Here is a 21,281-nt window from a genome sequence, read left to right as displayed (position 1 = left end):
TATATGCTTTGTACGTACGGTTTTCATGAATAGCTTCAAACTTATTAAAATTTGTGGGCCATGCTTTATATGCTTTGTATGCAGGCTTTAAAGTATCGATTTGTAACATATAGTATCAGATGTATCATATCAATCAGTCAGTATTGATACGGTATTATCATATTATGTATCGTATCTTTAAAAGAGTTAGATAGGTTTAAAGTAGTGACCTATATCATGTTGTATCAATTGTATCGTATCAATATCCATGAATATTGATTAGTTTAAACCTTGTTTGTATGGTTTTGGGTCCAACTTGAAGGAGTGTTACTGTTGGGTTTTGCTTAAGAAAAAAATTAGTGCTTTTTCATGTTTGGGAGGACTAGTATCCATTTTCACTTTGTTGTGTGCATGCACTTAATTGCTGAAACCATACCTCATACTTCAGACATCATCTTAGCCACATTGACAATTTTTTTTCCTTCTTGGGGGTGGAGGGAATAACTGATATATTCAACAAAGCGAAAGAAATAAAAGGCCCTTGCATGAGAAGCTCAGAAAGCCAGAGAGAGAGAGAGAGAGAGAGAGAGAGAGAGAGAGAGAGAGAAACAAGCCACCCTTAACCGGGAGAAGCAACGGATCCACGAGCTGAGTAGATAAATCCCAAGAAGCAACCAAGAACCTATTCCAGGGAATATCAATATAAGAGTCTTCAAAAGCTTGCACCTTATCGCTAACCCTAAATGTGATTGATTCCCAAATTTGATGAGTAGTTGCAGATTGCTTAGCCAAATTGCTAGGGTTTTCCATTCTATCCATGATAGATTTGTGAAGAAAAAAATAGCTTGAAATCCAAACTTTCTGGCTGTCATCAGCTGGGATCAATCTATGATCCTGAAGACTTAACAAAGCTATATCTTATACAAGTTTAAATGGTAGACTAGTAATGTGATTGCTTATGCCTTTTGAGTATGGAATAAGAATTGTCCCTATTACAACCATCAGATGGGATCAATCTATGATTCAGCACTACTGAATGGTAAGGAAATGAAAACCCAGGCCTATATCGTTGTCAGTTGTGTACATTCCAAACTCGGCCCAAGACCACCAGCCCATTCAAAATCCCCACCTCCTAAGCCCACTTGTGATGCTTTACTAGCGTTATTGGTTTACCGTTACCGTTAGTTAATGGGAATTTTTAGAGTTAGGATAGAGGCAAATCCTTATTTACCCTAGAGGAGAGAGGTAAAGACCCCTTAAATCTTACATCTCCCACATTGCCAATTTTTTTCCTTTTTGGTAAACACCCACATTGCCATTTAATTTACGTCAAAATGCTCATATCACAGATTTAGTTGGAACTTAGGTTTATTGTTATTATTATTATTATTATTATTATTATTATTATTATTATTATTATTATTATTATTATTATTATTATTATTAGTTATTTTTATTTTTTTAAGTAGTGTTCAAGATGAAACCCTCAAACCTACTCAGAATTCAAGCCCGAGGTAAACCCTAGTTACACGCACCAACAACTAACCCATGTAACAAAGCAATCATAGGGATACTCGAGCGAGAGACCTCTACTGACACACAACACCTATTGTGACCAAATTGCCTCACATATTCTTTGAGGTTAGCGATTTAAAGAGTTAGAAAACTAATTACGGGAAAGAAAATTCAGTACTTTGCCTAAGTGATTTGCTTTGAGTTTGATTACTCAAAGTTTGGAATCCGGATCAGCTCCCCATGTGGAGGAGTTACCCTCCCCACATAGAATCTCATCACCTAAGGAGCGTTTGAACCATGAATTAATTTAGAGTATCTAATGAACTATTGACTCGTGATACCTTAGACTTAAATCCTCTCTGATGAATGATGAGTGATAATGAGGATCCAGAGAGGATTTCAGTATATACCCCAACTGTCATATCCTCACATAAAATTCCATGTGGAGGAGATCACCACGTGGGTAGAGGATCTAGACTCACTCATACAAGGAACCTCGCGATTGTTGCGACTTTGTTTTTTCTTCTGCTAATCGAGTGAGCCACATTTCTTCTTCCCCCCCCCCCCCACGTGGTAACCTCCCCAGTGGATCTCACAACATCGATCCATGGTTTTGGCAACAGTTCTACCAGAGAGATTGCAAGCAAGACGGGAAGGGGCAAAACTGGAAACAGATGAAGCTCCAACCGAAATCAACAACCATCGCATACTTCCAAGTTTCTATAACCGTCGCCTCAAAAATCTTCTCTCTCTCTCTCTCTCTCTCTCTCTCTCTCTCTCTCTAAATAAAAACGCTTTGACAAAGTTAAAATCACTGTTGAAGAAACAAAGAGAGAGAGAGAGATAGGAAGGGAGGAGTAATGGCGAAACGATACACACTATTGCATAAGAAACTCAAAGAAGTGAAATCCGAACTCAACGAACTGATGACCCTTCCTGAAGAAAGTCCTTATTATCAACTCCTCTCAGAAGATATTGATGGAAAATTCATGTTCCTGAAGCGCCTAATCTCCGCAGAGACTCAATCCCATCCCCAGCAGAAACCTCACCACTTGCACCACATTACCCAAAGGCTTGAGGAACTCGAGTCTGTTTACAATGACAGACACAGTTTCGGGACCTCACCTGTCAACAACGACCACCATACTGACAGTGCTTCATCAACGTGTTCATGCACCGACTCATGTTTCAACGATGATGAAGATGGTGGTGGTGGTGGGTCCCTTGACCTTGATGATGTTCATCATGACCAAGATCCAGTGATTGGTTCCGAAGGTTTGATTCAAGACCAGCAACCTGGGGCAATAGTCAAGGAGGAGGAGGAGGAGGAGGAGGAGGAGGAGGAGAGGAGACTTAGGTGTAGAAACAAGGTAGGTGCAGTCATGAGTGGTGGAGTGATGCTTACTGTGGCTGTCATGGGCGTGGTGACGGCAAGCTTTTGTGGCTCTTTCTGCTACAGGACGGGGCTAGAGGTAGAGGGTTTCCTACCTCCTACTTGAAATGAGTAGCCTTCTTAGACAGAACAGTGAGTTCATAGATTTTTTTTTTTTTTTTTTTTTCCTTTCACAGTATTATTACTCTTTTATTGAGATTTATATATATTTAGGTGAAAGTAAATTCGGATACTATATGCGTGTAGTGTCTTTCTCTCTTAAGGATGTAAGCAGATACTCAAAAATCCAAATTTGATTTACATCCGTGTTCGTTTAAGGAGGGTATCTATATCCTATTAGAGGGTATACGAATTTAAATAATTTAGAGTATAAACTATTTCATTCAAATAAATATCTTATTTATAATAAAAAATAATAATTAACTAATGATCTTCAGGTAATGATCTTTAGAGTTCTTGAGGATTGGATAAATTCTAGAAAACTGAGAAAGAGAGAGAATCGTATCCTTTGGGGAGAAAGTTCTAGGTTATAAAAGTCAAAGATGTGAACAAATGATTATTAATGTAAGGGTAAAAAGTCATGATTACACAAAGACACCCTTTCACTTGAAAGAGGCAATGGTTAAGATATTAGGGGAATTAACCATCACTCCCCTACATTTGGCCTATATTTACTAAAACTCTCCTATCTATTATTCTTTTACGGATACTTTTCTGTTTTTTTATTTTTACATCTTTCTCCCCTGCTCTTTTTAAATCACCAGATTATCCTTTCTTTTTACTTGTAACATATTACGCTCTTTTCTAAATTGATTGGTTCAAACACATAGTTTGAATAAAACCACTAACAAGTTTTGTCTCATCTAATCATCAAGGATATTGACATAGCTGATGTATCCTTAAAGTTATTATTAATTTTTTATTTTTTCCTATACAATCATCAGGATGTTGTTTATTTATTTATTTATTATTTTTTTTTTATATCATCCATCATCACAAATTTAGCAATCTATTTTTTTATCTATATTTGATTGGTATCGATCTCAGCCAATCTAAAGATTAAAAAAATTAAAAAACGTTTGGCCCTCGATTGGAACATATGATATCGATATAGATATAGATCAGATACAAAGTTATTCTTTTTTGAATTTACAATATCCTTGATAATTAAATGAGACAAAACTTGTTAGTGGTTTGGTTCAAACCATGTTTTGAACCAATCAATTTGAAAAAGAGTGTAATAGATTATAAGTGAAAATGAAGGGTAATTTGGAGATTTAAAAAGAACAGGGGAGAAAGAGATGTAAAAAGCAAAAAACAAAAGAGTATCCGTAAAAAAGTAATAGGTAAGAGAGTTTTAGTAAATATGGGCCAAGTGTAAGGGAGTGATAGTAAATTCCCCAAAATGTATTACTTGACCCTACTCCACTCCACCCTCAGACATCCATCCCTATAGAACCAATCTTCGTCTTTCGTAAAGCACGTTTTTTCCTTTTAAAAGAGCAGATTATTTTTTTGGGAAAAAATAATGTTTTGATCCCACGGCTCGATACAAATAAAACATATCAATAATTATATAATCACTGGAGATAAAAACATATCGATAATTATATAATCACTGGAGATCAAATACCATGAACTAAATCCATGCCCCTACACCTAAACTATGACACACAAAGATTTGCCAAAATGCAGGAGTAATTCAAATACCATGAACTAAATCAATGTCCCTACACCTAAACTATGACACAGAGATTTGCCAAAATGCAGGAGTAATTCAAACTTGAAGACTGGGTGAAGTCTGAAAGAAGAAAGTTTTCTATCCGGAAGTGTGGTCCCTACACCAGCACTTTAACCAATTAAAGAACACAATCTCAGGCATCGATCAAGAGAGGCATGGAGGTCATTTTGCACCCTGTGCCTAGGTGCATACAGAAAACACATCCCCATATTTTAATTCTTAATTATTATTCAGGTTATTGAAATACGTCCAGATATAAAGTGGCAAAAGGGTCATTCCCCCCCCCCTCTTTTTTTTTTTTTTTTTTTTTGAAAGGACAAATGATAATATTGCTAACACAAAAAGATTGAGAGAAGACAGAAAATGTTGATGTAGAAAAACCAAATCTAAAAGAGCTCTCTGATCCTAATTCGGATTCTTGAATTAATCATTAATTCAAGTTTACAAACTTAAATCAACAAAAAGAAAATAAAATAAAAACTCTCCATTAACATAATGAGTTGAGATGCAACAGACAATAATACATAATGGACAGCCACTTTTTACATTGATTGATACCATACCAGAAGAGGTCCATCGACTAAGTTCTGAAAACAACATCTAAACATACGATCGATGTGGGCTTGCAGGCAACGAAAGGCTTTAATTTTACTGTTATGACTAAGTTTTCTTAACAAGGTACCCGGCAAGGACACCCAACAGGCCAACCAACACCACAAACAGGAAGGAGAAGCCACCAGAACGGCTTTTGCTAATTTCTTTTCTCAGAAACTCCTGTTCCATGAAAGAAAAATGAACAAATTATGCCTTTTTCCAGGAGAAAAATAGATGCTTAAGAAATAAGATGAATTGTCAAAGAACCATAGAATAGATATGACATATTTCCAGCTGAGGAAAACCATCTCATTGACTACAGAAAGGATAAAATGTTCAAAAATAAATAAAGATCAAAACATTCATGGCAAATTACAAATAGGTTGCAGGAATGACATTAATCAGATTTCGAATCACCGATTCCACCAATTCCAATCTGATTTTTGAAACTATGGCCTAATTTATATGTAACATGAGACCTATGACTTTTGACATGGGTTAGCTCCACAATGCCAATCATATTTCTTTCACATTTTCAGTTTGACTATTTAAGAGATAGAAAGGACTGTCTGGGGTAGCTGAGATGTACTAGGAAAAAGCCCCTGCCACCAGGCAAAAAACCTAGAGCAAAGTGGGAATCGCTTGGAAAGGGCCAACTTACACCTAGAATGAAGGCCAACCTCCAGAAGCATGGTGGTATGTAAACTGAACCAAATGACCTAATTAGAAGGATCTATCAGTCCATAGCTTTTGCTGTATCAGTTATGTCAATACCACTGGAAAATCAAATTATCGCACCATAAACTAGTTGAGCAATTTGAATTGCTAACTTCCATGGAAAGCAATCTCGCTAGGGGCATGGATGTAATTTGATTTGCTGAAATTTCAGTCAAAAGTTCGGTAAAGGAATATCTGAACCTTGAAGCATAGAGATACATTTGATTATATGCAAGATAGTATTGGACCAAAACTACAATGCAATAATAAAAATTGTCAGTGATAATTCATAGGAAAATGGTAAATTGTAATAGTAACAATAACACTGCCTAGTTTATATCCATACATTTATTAAATCCAAAACTGTTCATATTTTTTTTCTTTTTTCCTTTTTGAGGGGGAGGGGGGGGTGGAGCGTAGAGTTTATAACATCAATTGGAGCTTCTATAATGACCATAATGCGGGAAGTACACCTTATTAAGTTGTGTGGATTTGAAAATGACATTGCTGTATATTTGTATATTGTAAACATAAACAGGACAGAAGTCTAACATCACACAGGGTTTATAACCATTTGCAGATTAGCAATATAGAAGCGTAACAATCAGGAGAATGGGATTAAATGATCAAAACCAATCCCAATCAGAATATGCCGATCCATACCAACAGTGAGCTTGGATTAGCTGATTCTACTTAAAGCATACTTGAGCTGGCCATGACCGATCCTGATCCGGTTTAATTCTTGACAGTGTAAGACTGTAAGGTAACAATGGAGCCCTGATGTAGATAACTTCTACTCCAAGTAGAACTATCGCGAGAAAGGAGGAATCAGGCCTCTACCTTAGCTTGTGCCTGTGGTTCCTTGAATGAAACTGTTCTGGTTTAACTGAACCAGGTTCAGTTGGTTCAGGCAAGACCAACCAAGTCTCTGGGAGTTTTTCTGGCTCACCAAAACCAGTCCTAATTAATCCAGTCCAAGTCTTCGTCAAAGAAGGGTCAAAAGTGATTACTGCATGTATGCAGAATTTGAGAAGTCAATAAGTATTATTTAATTAGTTACAACTATTATCTAAAGTCTTAAAATCTTTCGGCCAATAAGTCAGTTCGTTGTAGCAGTGTAAGTCCGTTCATTGATGGTTGTACAAGTCCTTGAAAACGTAAGTCAATTCTTGACAGGTGTGTAAGCCCTTGAAAATGTGCAGTTCATTAAATGATCAAAAGAGTCCTTAAGGAAGTCCCAATGAGAGTCTCTGGAACTCTCCTAGCCACACTACAAAAAAGGACCGTCTCTAAGCATTTTGAAGTAAGTTCAAAGTAGGTTGAAATTTTTGGTTTTATGCCAATAGCTGTGAGATGCAGTGGAGCCTAGTGTTGGGTTGCTTGGTGAAATTCTAACCTAGGCCTTGAACCTTGGTCATGTCCCCCTTATCTCAGTGGGCATCCTAAAGCTTATTTGGAAGATTGTGACCAAACATAACAGTATTTGGGTCACATGGGTCTATTCTTACCTCCTCAAACATGACTCCCTCTGGGCACTATCAGCCCAGGACAGAGAACATTACTAATAACCCAGAAGTGGCTAAAGACCATGAAAGGCTAAGCTAAGAAAAGTTTAGAACAAACAAATTTCTACCAACAGGATATTTGGAGCATACCAATTCTTGACGCAGCTTCTGATTTTGTTGCATGGCAGAAGTTTTCTCCTCAGTCAACTTGGAAATCATAGGCAACGTCTAAAGAATAACATGTTAAGAGGAAATTATATTAGCAATTCCAGGTAATACAGTTCTACAGAAAAGAAACAACAAAATAAAGCATCGAAAAGAAAGGTGAACATTAACTTTATGGTCTCCAAAATCAATGTAGCATATAACAAAATTAATATAGAACAGATTTGAATAACTCTTTCATATCCTCAGTCTTATGCAACAAAGGACAAGCCATGGTCCTAAATCTCATGTTTCGACCATTTAGGTCGAACTTTCTGAAACCTGTTCAAAACCATGTTTTTTTTCTGGGCTATTGCTTGAAATTTGGGTCGAAATTTCTGAAATTAGGGTTGGAACCATCGAAACTTGGTCATCTCAGGGTGGGCCTAGACCATCAAAACTTGAAATTTCCAAGATTTAGAACTATGGGACAAACTAGCCAGTGTTCTGCCACGTAGCAACTTAGTATATTCCATAATCTTCCATACTTGTGGCTGTGAAATCAAGTGTGAATCCCATTCGAATTAAACTAAATTCATCATGAAACCTAAAATAGTTCATGAAATCCATAAGAGTTGCTTGATCTATTTGATTTCATTGAAAGAATGATATTTGACAGAAAAACCAAGAAATCTAAAGCTAGGAACTGAATGAGAAGAAATAACAATTAATTGACAGTCATGAAGAAACAAAGTATATAACGTAAGAAGGTATAATGTCAGAGGGATCATCTTTCCTCCTCTCTTTTTTTTTTTTGGTGGGGGGGGGAGGCAAAGTAGGAAGGAAATCCAGTTAACAGAGAGTTGGACTGGAAAAAAAAAATTAAAATAAATAGCAGGAAAATCAAGTAAAAAAGGTAAACATTGGATAGAACTAAAAAGAGACAGCAAATATGCAATTAAGCAGTACCAACTTGATTACTGACCCAATTATGTCATTCGTGACCATAAAGATCATAACTGATAAATTCAATAAAACCCAACACCTTTTCTTGTGTATACAATTTGAATCCAACTCTTAAAGGTAAGCCCAAATCATCGGCCTTTTTCTGACAAGTAATGTCAATATCAATTGTTAGGTCCTCAAGCAAAATTCATGCAAGTTAACATTTGCACCACATAACAATTAAGGCTCTTGGTTGCTGGGGAGGATGGGGTGGGAAAGTAGAGGGAGTAGGCCCCACATGTCGTGGGATGGAGTAGCAGGATGATGCGGATCCGGGTTCCAAGAACAGGAATTGGATCGCTTAGGGCCCACTAACGAACCAAATATTTCAATTTAGGCAAACTAGGGGCAATAATGTAATTTCTGGTAAAATTTAGGAGCTTTATAGAGTAAAATAATGGGCTGAGGACTTAACAGGAATTAAACCCAAAGAAAGAGTAGTTCTGGAAATATAATTAGTAAAGGGGTTAAACTGAAATAATAAAAAATTCTAGAATGAGGGTTTTTTGGGGAATATCAGGAACTAAGGTTAAAAAAGTGTAAATAAGAGGAAATATCATCTTCAACCTTAGATAGCTTTAGAGAAGAACACAATAGAAACGGAAACCTCTTTCTGGCTTCGATCGACAGAACTCTCTCAACAATAATCCGATCAAGCCGAAACTTTGCGGGAGAGATCAGAAGTCAAATAGCTCTTGATTACAACCATTATCAGATCAGAAGGAGATGCAACAGCCTCGGGGAGAATCCTGCGACCTGAACATGGTGGAAAACTCAGATCTGAGTTCTGGTTTCAGTTCTGCTGTCCTACGACTTGCAGGAACTTGGGATGGAACTGAATGGATCTGATCGCCTCTGAGAACCCTACACTCGACCCAAATCTTGGGGTCAATCGATGGGAGACCAATCTTCAGGGACAGATTCTTCAGTTCTGGTAGTATCGCCCAGAACAGTATATTGAAATAAAACCCAGAAAAATAATGCAGAAGAAGAAGAAATAAGAGGAAGCAAGAATGGAAAAGAAGATCTGAGAAGAGAAAAATCAGAATAATAGAGAGGAAGAAAGAAGAATATCAGAGAAGGGGATGAAGAAAACCACCCATGGCAGCCATCGTTTCCAACCAAAACATAATTTTTCCAATTCATTCAAATTCTAATTTTTTAATTGAGTTCCATAAATCTATTTAAAGACTGAAAACATACCTACTTTCCTATTTGAAACAAATATTGCATCTAACTAAAATAGAAATAAAATTCTCACTCAAATAAAAATCTACCACTCTAATTCTAACTCATAAAAATGAAAATAAATAAAAGATATTCTAAATCCATCGCCAAACTGCATCACAGGAAAATAAACTTGGGGGAAAATCTATGTTTTCCCGTAGTGGGTTTGTTTGGTTGGCCTAACGAGATGTATTGCCTCTAAAAATTATATGTTTGTAATTATATTAAAAAAGAAAACCAGAAAAGACCTGATTGCAGAGTCGGTGGCAGTAGACTAGTAGAAATGGTGAACCACAGTGGAAATGGGAAAGGAGGATTTGCGATTCCCTCCCCCCCCCCTGCGGCACACACACACACACACACATATATATATATAGAGAGAGATAGAGACGAGAGTAATGCAGATTGATTAGAGGATCTGCTGGTGGTGGTTTTCTTTTAAGATAGAAGGAAAGAGATTACTAGCAATGGAGCTGCAAGGATAGGGAAGAAAGGGAACCACAAGGATGAGCTTAAGGGAGAAATTGTAGGGACGAGAGCAGGGTTTTAAGGATCGGTGTGTATTGTGCCGTATCGGCCGATACGTATCGATATTGATAGGCATCTGCACGATACATACCGATACGCTACAGGGAATTTTTTGACCCTCTTTGTGTATCGTTGTATGGGTAGTATTGTGTCGTACCGTATTGGTCCGATACATACGATACTCCACGATACGAACTTTTTTAAAACATAAAAATTCCTGTGAGCATCGGTACGTATCGCACTGTATCATACCGATATGGTACGATACGGCTACTTAAGTGTGGAATGTGCCTTTTTTTGTTTGAAACAAACACTTCAAACTCTCTCACCATTTACCAATAGTTTTCTACATTTCTCTTCTTTCTTCCCCTTTGATTCACACACTTTTTTGGAGACTCCAATGGTAGATTGAAGGAAACATTGTGGAAGTGAATGGTTTAAACAAGGAGAAAAGCATAGTCCAAGAAGAAACTTGAACTTGAAAGTCTTGAATAGTAAGTTCTTGAATCTTTACGCACTTTTTTCAACTTTAACCTTAGATTTTCAAGTTTTTTTACAAATCTAAGGTTCATCATACTTAGAATCACATTTTGTGCATTACTATTACATGAAATCATTGGATTTATAAGGATTCACACACTTTTTTCAAAAGAAAATGAGGGTTTCAATTTTTTCAAATTTCTTAGATCTATCCATGCTCAATGGTTAAAAATGTTTAGATTTTTTATATGTTATGTAAAAACAAGTGTTCCATGGAAAATTTTGATTTTTCTCAAAAAAATGTATTTTTTATTCCGAAATTAATTAAAAATACTTTTTTTTTTTTTTAGAAAATTTAGTTCATTCAACTCTTAAAAATAATGTCATAACTTATAATTACTAAATACATGATTTCAAATGAAACCCACATTTTTTCCCTAAAAAAGTAGGTTTCAAATTTTTTTCATTTTTTAGATCTACTCAAACATATTGGTCCACACTATGTTGATTTTTTATATGTTCTTTAAAAACAATTAATCTACAACTTCTACAAAAAATTTTAATTTTTCTAAATAGTTTGTATTTTTTATTTTTTTTATTTCAAAATTTAATTAAAAATAAAGAAAAATACTAAAAAAATACATTTTTTTTAGAAAATTCAGTTGATTTTAGTTTAAAAAAAAATTTATAATTTACTTGGCCAATGACCATGATGTGAAATTAGATGCACAATTTTTTCTAAAAAAAGTTTGCATTTCAAGTTTGTGTAAATTTGGAAAAATACAAAAAAATCTTTTTTTTTTTTCTTTGGATGCATCTCATTTTAGTTTCTAAAAAAATGCTATTATTTACTAAATACTAAATCAATAAATATGCATAATAAGTTTTATTATGTATCTTTGTAGGAAGATGGAGCCTAGAGAACGATCTAGGGATATTGGATGGGCTACAGTCGAGAAAGTACAAGGCAATAGGTTGTGTACAAAATGCAATTACTGTGATACTATCTATCTAGGAGGTGGAATTACCAGACATAAACAACATTTGGCTGGAGGATTTTCTAATGTTGCCAAATGTACCAAGTGCCCAGATGAAATAAGCAAAGCAATGAGGAAGCACTTAAGGGGAAGTAGAGATAAAGCAAAAAAAGTTGTTGAAGAAGATGATAGATTGGTTGAGAATCTAAGGGATCATGAGGATTATGAAGGATCCGATATGGAGGCAGAGGATGAAGATCAATAGCTTTCACGAGCGATGCATATTTCAAGGAAGGAAGCAAAAGAAAAACAATGGATAGCAGAACAACTGAGAAGAAGTCAATCTGTAAGACCTAGGCGTGGTGGCCCGATGATTTATGAACAAGGTTCTAGCTCTAGAAGTCGTCCAAGTGTAGATATTGGAGGCACTGTGAAGGGCATGTTTAACAAATTTGCCTCCAGTGGTAGAGGTAATGGGAAAAGAAGCCCAGAAATTAGAGATATGAGAGATGCACCATACAATCATCATGATGAAGGGCAACAAAGGATTGAAGAGGTTTTCCAACCAAAAACATTGAATAAGAAAATTGGGAAAGCAATCTCTAGGTGGTTCCACAGTTCTATGACTCCACCTCACAAAGCTAAAGATCCGTACTTCAAGGCTATGGTCAAGGAGATTCAGACATGTGGGAAAAATGTGAAGCCACCACACCCTATGAAATTGCAGAGCCATATTTAGATGCTATTGTGAAAGAGGTGGATGAATACATTGGAGAGTTTAAATACAAGTGGCCTGATTATGGAGTGACCATCATGTGTGATGGGTGGAGTGGACCGACAAGGATGTCCATCATCAATTTTTTGACATATTATGATGGGAAAACAATATTCCATAAGTCTTTCAACGCATCCTCAGATATCAAGGATTCAATGTATTTGTTTAAATTAATGGATGAAGTTGTTCAGGAAGTTGGGCCAAATAATGTTGTCCAGGTTGTGACTGATAATGCCTCAAATTTCAAAAAGGCTGGTACTTTACTTATGGTGAAGTATCCCACCTTATACTGGACACCTTGTGCAGCCCATTGTATTGATTTGATGTTCAAGAACATTGGTGAAATGAACAAAGTGCACACATTAGTTTCTGATGCCAAGATGATCACCAACTTCATCTACAATCACAACGGGGTGTTGGCATTGATGAGAAAGTACACAAAATGTGACTTGGTGAGGCCCGCAGCAACAAGGCTTGCAACGAATTATATTGCACTTGATAGTATTCAAAAACGGAAGGAATGGCTAGTTAAGTCATTCACCTCTAATGAGTGGTTCAATAGTAAATATGCCACCACTGAAACTGGAAAAGCTATTCAAGACCTAATCACCTCAACAAAGTTTTGATAAAGGATATACCGATTTACTAAGATTATACAACCACTATTTGTGATACTTAAAGTAGTTGATGGTGATAAGGCACAGACAATGGAAAATATAGTGCATTATATGGAAGTTGTCAAACAAAAGATAGAAGAGGAGAACCCAAAGTCATTTAAGGCATTTTGAAGATTATAAATCGTCGATGGGAAAATAATTTCGTTCAAGAACTTCATCGGGCAGGTATTTTCTCAATTAAATTTGTAAGTGACTTTATTAGTAATTTAATATACTTAATCGTTAACAATAAGTAATATGTAACAATGTCAATGTGCAGCCTATTATTTGAATCCGGATTTGCACTACAAGAACAATTTAAGGTTTAGGAAAGATTTGATGGAATCTTTGAAGGATGTTATCAACAAGTTAGCTCCTAATATTGATTCGGCCAAAGATGCAGTTGAAGAGGTTAGTAGTCTACTAAACTTACATATTGAATCATTGATTAATATTTAATACATTGAGTGGCATATTAATATGTTAATACATGTATAGGTGAAGTACTTTCGGGAGGCCACTCATAGGTTTGCTGATCATTTAGCTATCCATGCTAGAGGAACACAACACCCTGGTAATTTAGGCTTACTCAGCTATCCTTGTATTTCAAATTTATTTCAAACTCCTGATGTTGCAATTATCTATGTACAGCTGATTGGTGGATGAACTATGGATGAAGCGCTCCAAACTTGAGGCCAATCACAATAAAAATATTATCATGCACGGCATCCTCAAGTGGCTGCGAACATAACTGGAGTACGTTCGGATTGATACACACCAAACCTCGGAATCGTCTGAGTTATGAGAAGCTGGAGAAGCTAGTGTATGTGCACTACAACATGAAATTGAAGATGAAATATTTAGAATTGGAGAAATCAGAGGATGATATTGATGTCAACCCAATTGACATCACCCACATACTCGACGAGGAAAATCCAGTTAGGGGATGGATTGAGGAGACAGAAAATATTTTAGTGTTGGACAAATTATCTGAAGATCGACAAGAAACCACACCTGATCCCATTATAGAGGACCTCATTAGAGATATAAATGAAGATTTTAAAAATATTGTTGATGATGAAACCCAAGCACCATCAGCTATGGAAGAGGATGATGATAGCCCAAGCACCATCAGCTATGGAAGAGGATGATGATAGCTCTAATGATGGCGATATTAGGAGGACGAGATCAGGTGCTACATATAGTGTAACTCAACCAGCTAGTGATGATGATGATCAAGACAAGGATGATGATGATGATGATGATGATGATGGTGGCAGTGGTGGTGGTGGTGGTGGTGGTGGTGGTGGTGGCCAAACTTATGTACCAGTACATTTCACAAAGGATGCTGCATTTACACACGCAACCCAAGATAGTCATCATGGTGCTTGCACACAACCAAAGTCTTATAGTCGGAGGGGTAGGCGATCCCACAATCCGAGTGCTATTGATGCATTGATGAGTAGCATGGAGTCAATGAGCATTAGTTCAAATCCCGCTGGTTCCTCATCCGAACATGGACACCATGTATCTTCAGATGCATCTTTAGGCTATGAATATGGGACTTATGCAAGACAATCATTTGCCAATCCAGAGTAGTACAAAAGTTCAGATCACACTGGTTCCTCATCCGGACATGGACACCATCTATCTTCAGGTGCTTCTTCAAGCTATGGATATGGAACTCATGCAGGACCAACATTGGCCACTCCTGAGTAGTATAGAAGATTCTACAATGAATGGGAGACCCACTACCATAAATATTTCGACTGGGGTAAATATTGTGCCTATATTCGACAAGTGCAGAACATCATCTTAGTTGCTCCTATTAAAGAAGAAGGTCCTAACCAAGGATTTGAACCACCATGACACTCTTCATGGCACTCATCACAGTGACAATGGCAATGAGGAAAGAAAAAACTGTAAGAAACCTCATCATTTTGAACATTTTCAACTCAATATATTTGTCTATCAATACGATACCCTCTACTTAAGTATTTATGCATTCTACATGTTATATATAGCCTTTTTTAACTGTTTTTTTATGCAAAAGTGTATAAAAATGTGTTCCCTATCCATTTATGTGCGTATCTTTAGCGTATCTCCAATACGATACGATACGCTCCGATACGTATCTTAATTGTGACTGACCGATACCGATACTTTAATCCTTGGGCGTGACCTTCTTTTTAGTCTTTTTTCTCCTTGGAAGAAAAATTTACTTCAGCTAAGATGAGAACCTTCATGGATGAATTCGAGTTTTAGCTTAAAATTTCAGTTGTGTATTCATATGTTACCTTATGAACGCAGAAAAAATGTGACAATTCCTTGTCTGTTCGCTTAAAGGAGCTTGTTGTTAGGTTTCCATTTTTGAACTAACCAAATTTCTGTAACAAAAGAAAGGCTTAATTTTGCCCAGATGATGTTTTTATTTTTTAATTTCACATTCTCTTCTCACCTTTTTGTTGGTGTTAATTAGTTATGTTTTCTGTTATGCAGAGTTCAATGTATAGAAGATTAAATTCTCTCTCTACTCTTCTTCTGTGTTTTTCTCTCCGGTCTTCCTCACCTCACACTCACTCACTCACTCCACCTCTCCACTCTTCTCTCTCTCTCTCTCTCTCTCTCTCTCTCTCTCTCTCTCTCTCTCTCTCTCTCTCTCTCTCTCTCTCTCTCTCATGCTCTGTTTCTGCTTCTTTCAGAACCAGAGCATGGAGTGGCTCACCATTCCTTGCTTCCTCTTACTTCATGCTTCCTGCGGGTCGTCGTCCGTCGCCGAAGCCTCTACCGCTGCTCCGAACGATTGCCGGTAGTCCAACAATTACGATTTGAGTGAAAAAAATATTAACTTATTGCAAGGGTATTTTTGGTACTTCGTATTTCATAAAAGGTGTTTTGATATTTAAAATAAAATATAATTGCTGACATTAGCAAATAAGGTATATTTTTTAACGGTGATTGACAGTAGGGGGTCTGAGTCTAATTTGGTGAAACAGAGGGGGGTGTTCTTATAATTGTGACATTCTCCAGGGGGTGGCGTTGTAAATTACCCTTACATCAATAAACGCAAAAATAAGAAGCCCAATGTCCACAGAACCCAACCATAGGCCAAAAGTAGTCTTCCGAGGTCCGATTGGCTCAATTGGAAAATCTTAACTGCATTAGCTAGAGAAGATGGGAGAAAGAGATTTGAGGGAAAAATATACTCTCTCTCTCTCTCTCTCTCTCTCTCTCACACACACACACACACACACACAACAAGAATTTGTTTTAGGAGCTGAGGGTTAAGTTTCCAAGTCTTGATTCCCACACTATAGCTCCCCCCCCCCCCAAAAAAACCGTCAAGTCTTCGCCATACAAAGGGCAATAAGAAAAATTGTACCACTGCTAGCTGCTACTTTCTCTATATCTTTCACTTTCCTTCAAATTCATCTAGATTTTCAGATTCCTAAATGACATCACTACCCTTCCACCCAACAATGCTCCCTTTTATCCATCAAAAATATTTTCCCTGATTTGCAAAAACTGCCAAAGCACTATAACGTTTTCACATTTAAGTAATAGAATGAAGCTATAAAGTGAACCATCTTAGCAGTCTTTCCACTGGTACAATCACTGTTTCTGCCACACAACTAAACCATCTTGGCCAGTTTTTTCCCTAATCACTAATTGATTCTACTTTTAATTTCCTGCAAATGCATTTGCTTCCAGTTATGTCCTTTCTAGCCATACACTCATCCATCTCAACCTCTTCATTCTATATATATCCCCCCCCCCAATTCCCACCCCTTTTTCCTTTAATGAATCCACATATGTTGTATATTTCCTAACATTCTGCTCCATATGGCACGGCCAGTTAAATGGTAGTATTGTGATATCAACAGAGAGACATCTGAGGTATTTTTTGGCCTGTCAAGATAAAAGTGGTAGTGGGTAGAAGGTATTCAATCCCAATGACACTCTCATGCAAGTTCAATTAATGCTGTAGTATGTAGATCAACATATGAGTACTACCAGGTTTATACCCAAGCTTTTCTTAAAAACTTTCAGATGCCATTTATAATGTCACTTTTATAAATACAGATGAAAGAAAAAACCATATTTCCATACTTTTCGGAACACAAAGCTACTACTAAATAAAATTCATAAAGCTTTTTCACTCAAAAAAGAAGAAAGCCCCTGGAACAATAGACTTAACTCTTTACAACTGAAGCTTTTCATATCTTATGTTGCAGCTTCTCAAATATCAACATTGAACCTCTGTAGACCAGAAGTAATGTAGATCAAGCTTCCACAAGGAAGGGGCTGCTGGCCCCATTGAACCAAATCCAATACTGGACCAGCCAGCCCCCACCTTGGTCCCATCTAACCAGCCCAAAAGGAAAGCTGGAAAACACTGTTCACGAGTTACTGTTCAGTGTTCCTGCAGATTTTGTTCAGAAGATCTTCTAAAAGATCCATACAGCTGTCCCTTATTGTTGAAAAAGCATCTTCAAGAGAAGAGTTCCAACAGCCATCGAATTGCCTAAGTTAGCCTAGGATTTAGTTTCTATTTGATTGTCCAAGTTAGTTTCCTATTTTGTTAGTCAAGTTAGTTTCCTATTTTGTAAGTTAGGTTAGTTTCCTTTTTGTCAATGGTCTGTTAGTTTCTAATTTGGTTAGGTTAGTTTCCTTTTTGTCAATGGTCTGTTAGTTTCTAATTTGGTTAAAACTTTGTTGGCAAGTTAGACACAAATTAGAAAGTCTTATTTTAGTCCATTAGTTTCCTTTTATGTTAATTCTTTATGTCCAAGATCTGTAAAGCTATTTAAAGCCCATTAATCATAATGAAAAGATAGATTGAAGTTTATGAAATTGAGTGTTTACTCATGGCTGAGATATATGTTACCTGAGAGAGTGAGATGCCCAAAACCTAAGGGGTGAGATGCACATTCCTTAATTCTTCTTCCCCCTTCACAACCCTCCATCGATTCTCTGTGTGTTGCGAGATAGCGATTGAGTGTCATTAGAAGACCCATTGAAGCCTAGAAGACCAGCTTGCAACAAGGATCAAGAGCAGCCAAGGAGACCAGTCCGACCCAGCTTTGTCAGGGTTTTGAGGGTGGATCGACCAAGGCCAGATCTTCTCCACCTGAACTCTGATCAACCAGGCCTTTTGAGGTTTTGTTCCAGCCTTCAAGAGGACCCTTTGATCCAAACTTGGTGACCATCTGAGCCCTCTAGCTGCTGTTCCTGAAGGTCACCCTCGATTTCCTAATTGGGAACCTCTTCTCAAATCTCCTAAATCTGAGATCAGGTTACAAAACCCTTTGGAGGGTATGATCAGCACCACTAGAGGAGCACTTGATCAAAATATGAGCTCCATGAGAGACTCCTACAGCCTACCACAGGCTTCCTCCTATTTCAGACAGATTCGAACTTTGGTTCTAAATCTGATTTCAGATTTTAATTTGTGGAATCCTAACTAGGGTTGAAAATTATTTTTTTGAAACTTTTAAACTATTCCTCTGTTGCGAATTCTAAAAAAAAAAAAATTCAATTCCCTGTAACATCAATTTTGAACCCTCAACTCTAGTACCGAACAATGTAACATCAAACATCTCCAAGTAATATCTAGTATAAGTACTGACTGCATAGATCCAAACCAATAAGTCCTACAAGATATGAACCAAAGACTCACTTACAACATATAATCCTATGCGATGAAATGAGTAGCAGGATTCATTGAATTTTTTGGAGAGAAAAATAAGCACCATAAAATTCCTACGATGCCAGAGCACACGGTCACTATGGCAAGAATTTAAAGGAAAGAAGATTTTAGGTAGTCCACCAAATCTAATAGGCATTAAACCTACCAACAAAGACAGAACAGTTTTTCAATAAAATCCTCAAAGGAAAGAGAATCATATTACCTCCAAAGATTTACTTTTAGGCTCCTCCATAAATCTTGTGTGGTTAGCTTCCAATCCAGATCCCGTAACCTGATTATATTTCAAAGAGAACAATATTCAAACGGAACCCATATTTAAATTCCAAAAAGAAAAATTCAACTGCTTATGAATGGGAAAACATGAACAACAAGCTACACTTACAGCATCAAACAACACGTTGTTTTGGTTGCCATTCTCCAGCACAGATGCCCTTGGAGAAGATCCTTCGTCAGATCCTTCAGGGACCGGTGACGGGGGATTTGCAGGAACATAAATCACCCTCAATTTGAACTCCCCAACAACTTTACCAGGCTCTTTGTTGAACTACAGAATAAATACATGCCACATCTGACTACCAAGAAAGAAAAACTACAACAAGAAGTCTTACACAAGGGGGACCAGCAACATCGTTGTACCATTTCTGGGGTTATATCCTTGGCGCTTGTACCATGAGGTGCGGCCACACTTTGAAGAAGGAACTTGTCTTTGCACTGCATATCAGGTGGAGTCTCCTTTTGGGCTTGCATTGTAACTAATCAGATACAATCCCAAAAGAAATGCAAATTAGAACAGAAACTAATGGCTAATGACAATTATACTCAATCAGAGAAAGGAAATCAATATCAACTAAAGTAAATGGCAGTGGGAAAAAAAATAATATCATGGTTCAAATGCATCAGAATGGAGTTACCAGTAACGTCACATGTTGACCCAGGTAAAACGATCCCCGTGTTCGGACGAACACAGTATTTCTTGGGGTTGGTCGTTTTAACCTTTAATTTACAAAATCAATTAAACAAAAGAAACATCAGGTACAACAATAACAACCCAGATTATCAAATGCTACAATCAAAGCAGAAAAAAACCCAGAATGCAGATAGAAAACTACCTTGAAGGCTACATATTGATCCGTCTTGTTACCGAGTTGCAGAGAACACGAGCTCTGCTTATTCAATTCGACTTCTCAAACAGAACAAAGGCGATCAGGAGAACATATAAGAGAACTATAAAATTAAAAGGAGCAGAAAAATTCTAGGGCAAGTGACGTTTGAAAGAACCAATTGGAATAGTAGATCAAAGGACAAACAGATAATTAAAAAATGGAGAAATAGAAGAAACGAGAGTCAGAGAAACTGCTTACATGGAAACTTGAGCTCGGAAGGTTGAATGCTGAGAAGATCTCCCCCACTCATGCCTTAAATCAGCAGCTTTACCAAACGAGAATTCGAATTACCGGTAAGATTCCTTGTTTAGGACGAAAAGGAAAGAGGGTTTTTATGGGAAAGAAAGATCTGCGCAGAGAAATGTAGAAAACGAAAGAAACAAAAAATTATTTTTTCTAAATTCTTCACCGTTTCTGATCTCTTCTCGTTTTCTTCGGTTTTTACAAAGTTTGAACAACCGGTCTTCTAACATTGGGTAGAAAATCTGCAAAATATAGGTAAGACGCAAACAAACACAGAGAGACAGCCCCAGACAGAGCGCTCCAGTGTGTGTGGGTAAGAATCTAAGAGAGAGAGAGAGAGAGAAGAGGGGAAGGTGAGATCACGCGAATGAAATCCTATTGGAATTCGGAACTATGGTTTTAGAACTCGGATTGTATCGATCCGTATCGACCAGATTGGATGGTAATCGCCTCCACCGAACCCGATCCTTGACGTAAGGTATTAGGGTTCTACCAAAAAATAAAAGACGTAAGGTATAAGAGTAAATTGATTTTATTAAAAAGGGGGTAAATCTAAGGTGTTCCAGATTAATGTGGATCGGGATCCTCTCCTGAGCGCTGATTGAGAATCATTAGATCAACGCATGGACACATGTCTATCGTCCAAATAACTATGGGTTAACCTGAGCGATCAGCACTGAAGAGAGGATCCTAATCCGATTAATATTGGTCGAGATTGATCTCGAGTTTTAAACCTTTGATCGGTACTTGATACAAGGTAAGTCAATTTTTTCGAAGAAAAAAAAATCATACCAATCTAGCGTAGGAAATACCCAAATTGATAACACAAAAAGATTAGAAACGAAAAGAAAAATGTTACAAACATAAAATGATGGAATAACGAAACCTTAGACCGTTTTAAATACCTAAAAAAAAAAGAAGTAATGAAC

At 37.0% G+C, this 21,281-nt stretch overlaps 1 protein-coding gene across 3 annotated transcripts; it reads right to left on the bottom strand.

The window, feature by feature from the left end:
- Window positions 1-5,028: 5,028 nt before the first annotated feature.
- Window positions 5,029-20,805, bottom strand: LOC122069744 (vesicle-associated protein 1-3-like). Of its 3 annotated transcripts, none has more exons than XM_042633815.1 (9): window positions 20,519-20,805; window positions 20,308-20,374; window positions 20,056-20,126; window positions 19,858-19,939; window positions 19,583-19,698; window positions 19,329-19,490; window positions 19,149-19,217; window positions 7,595-7,672; window positions 5,029-5,402 (listed from the first exon to the last, which is right to left on the bottom strand). In XM_042633815.1, exons 2-9 carry the CDS (start codon window positions 20,357-20,359, stop codon window positions 5,289-5,291), a joined length of 744 nt encoding a protein of 247 aa, XP_042489749.1. In that variant the 5' UTR covers window positions 20,360-20,374; window positions 20,519-20,805; the 3' UTR covers window positions 5,029-5,288. The 3 variants fall into 3 exon arrangements, with proteins under 3 accessions (XP_042489749.1, XP_042489748.1, XP_042489747.1); XM_042633814.1 differs by having other exon boundaries at window positions 20,308-20,411; window positions 20,519-20,804; XM_042633813.1 differs by having other exon boundaries at window positions 20,308-20,803.
- Between the last annotated feature and the right edge of the window lie 476 nt (window positions 20,806-21,281).

The sequence above is a fragment of the Macadamia integrifolia genome, unplaced genomic scaffold (assembly GCF_013358625.1).
Source record: "Macadamia integrifolia cultivar HAES 741 unplaced genomic scaffold, SCU_Mint_v3 scaffold693, whole genome shotgun sequence".
In the NCBI taxonomy this organism is placed as follows: domain Eukaryota; kingdom Viridiplantae; phylum Streptophyta; class Magnoliopsida; order Proteales; family Proteaceae; genus Macadamia; species Macadamia integrifolia.
Note: the sequence above shows the minus strand (reverse complement) of the source record. Positions and strands in the feature narration are given on the sequence as shown.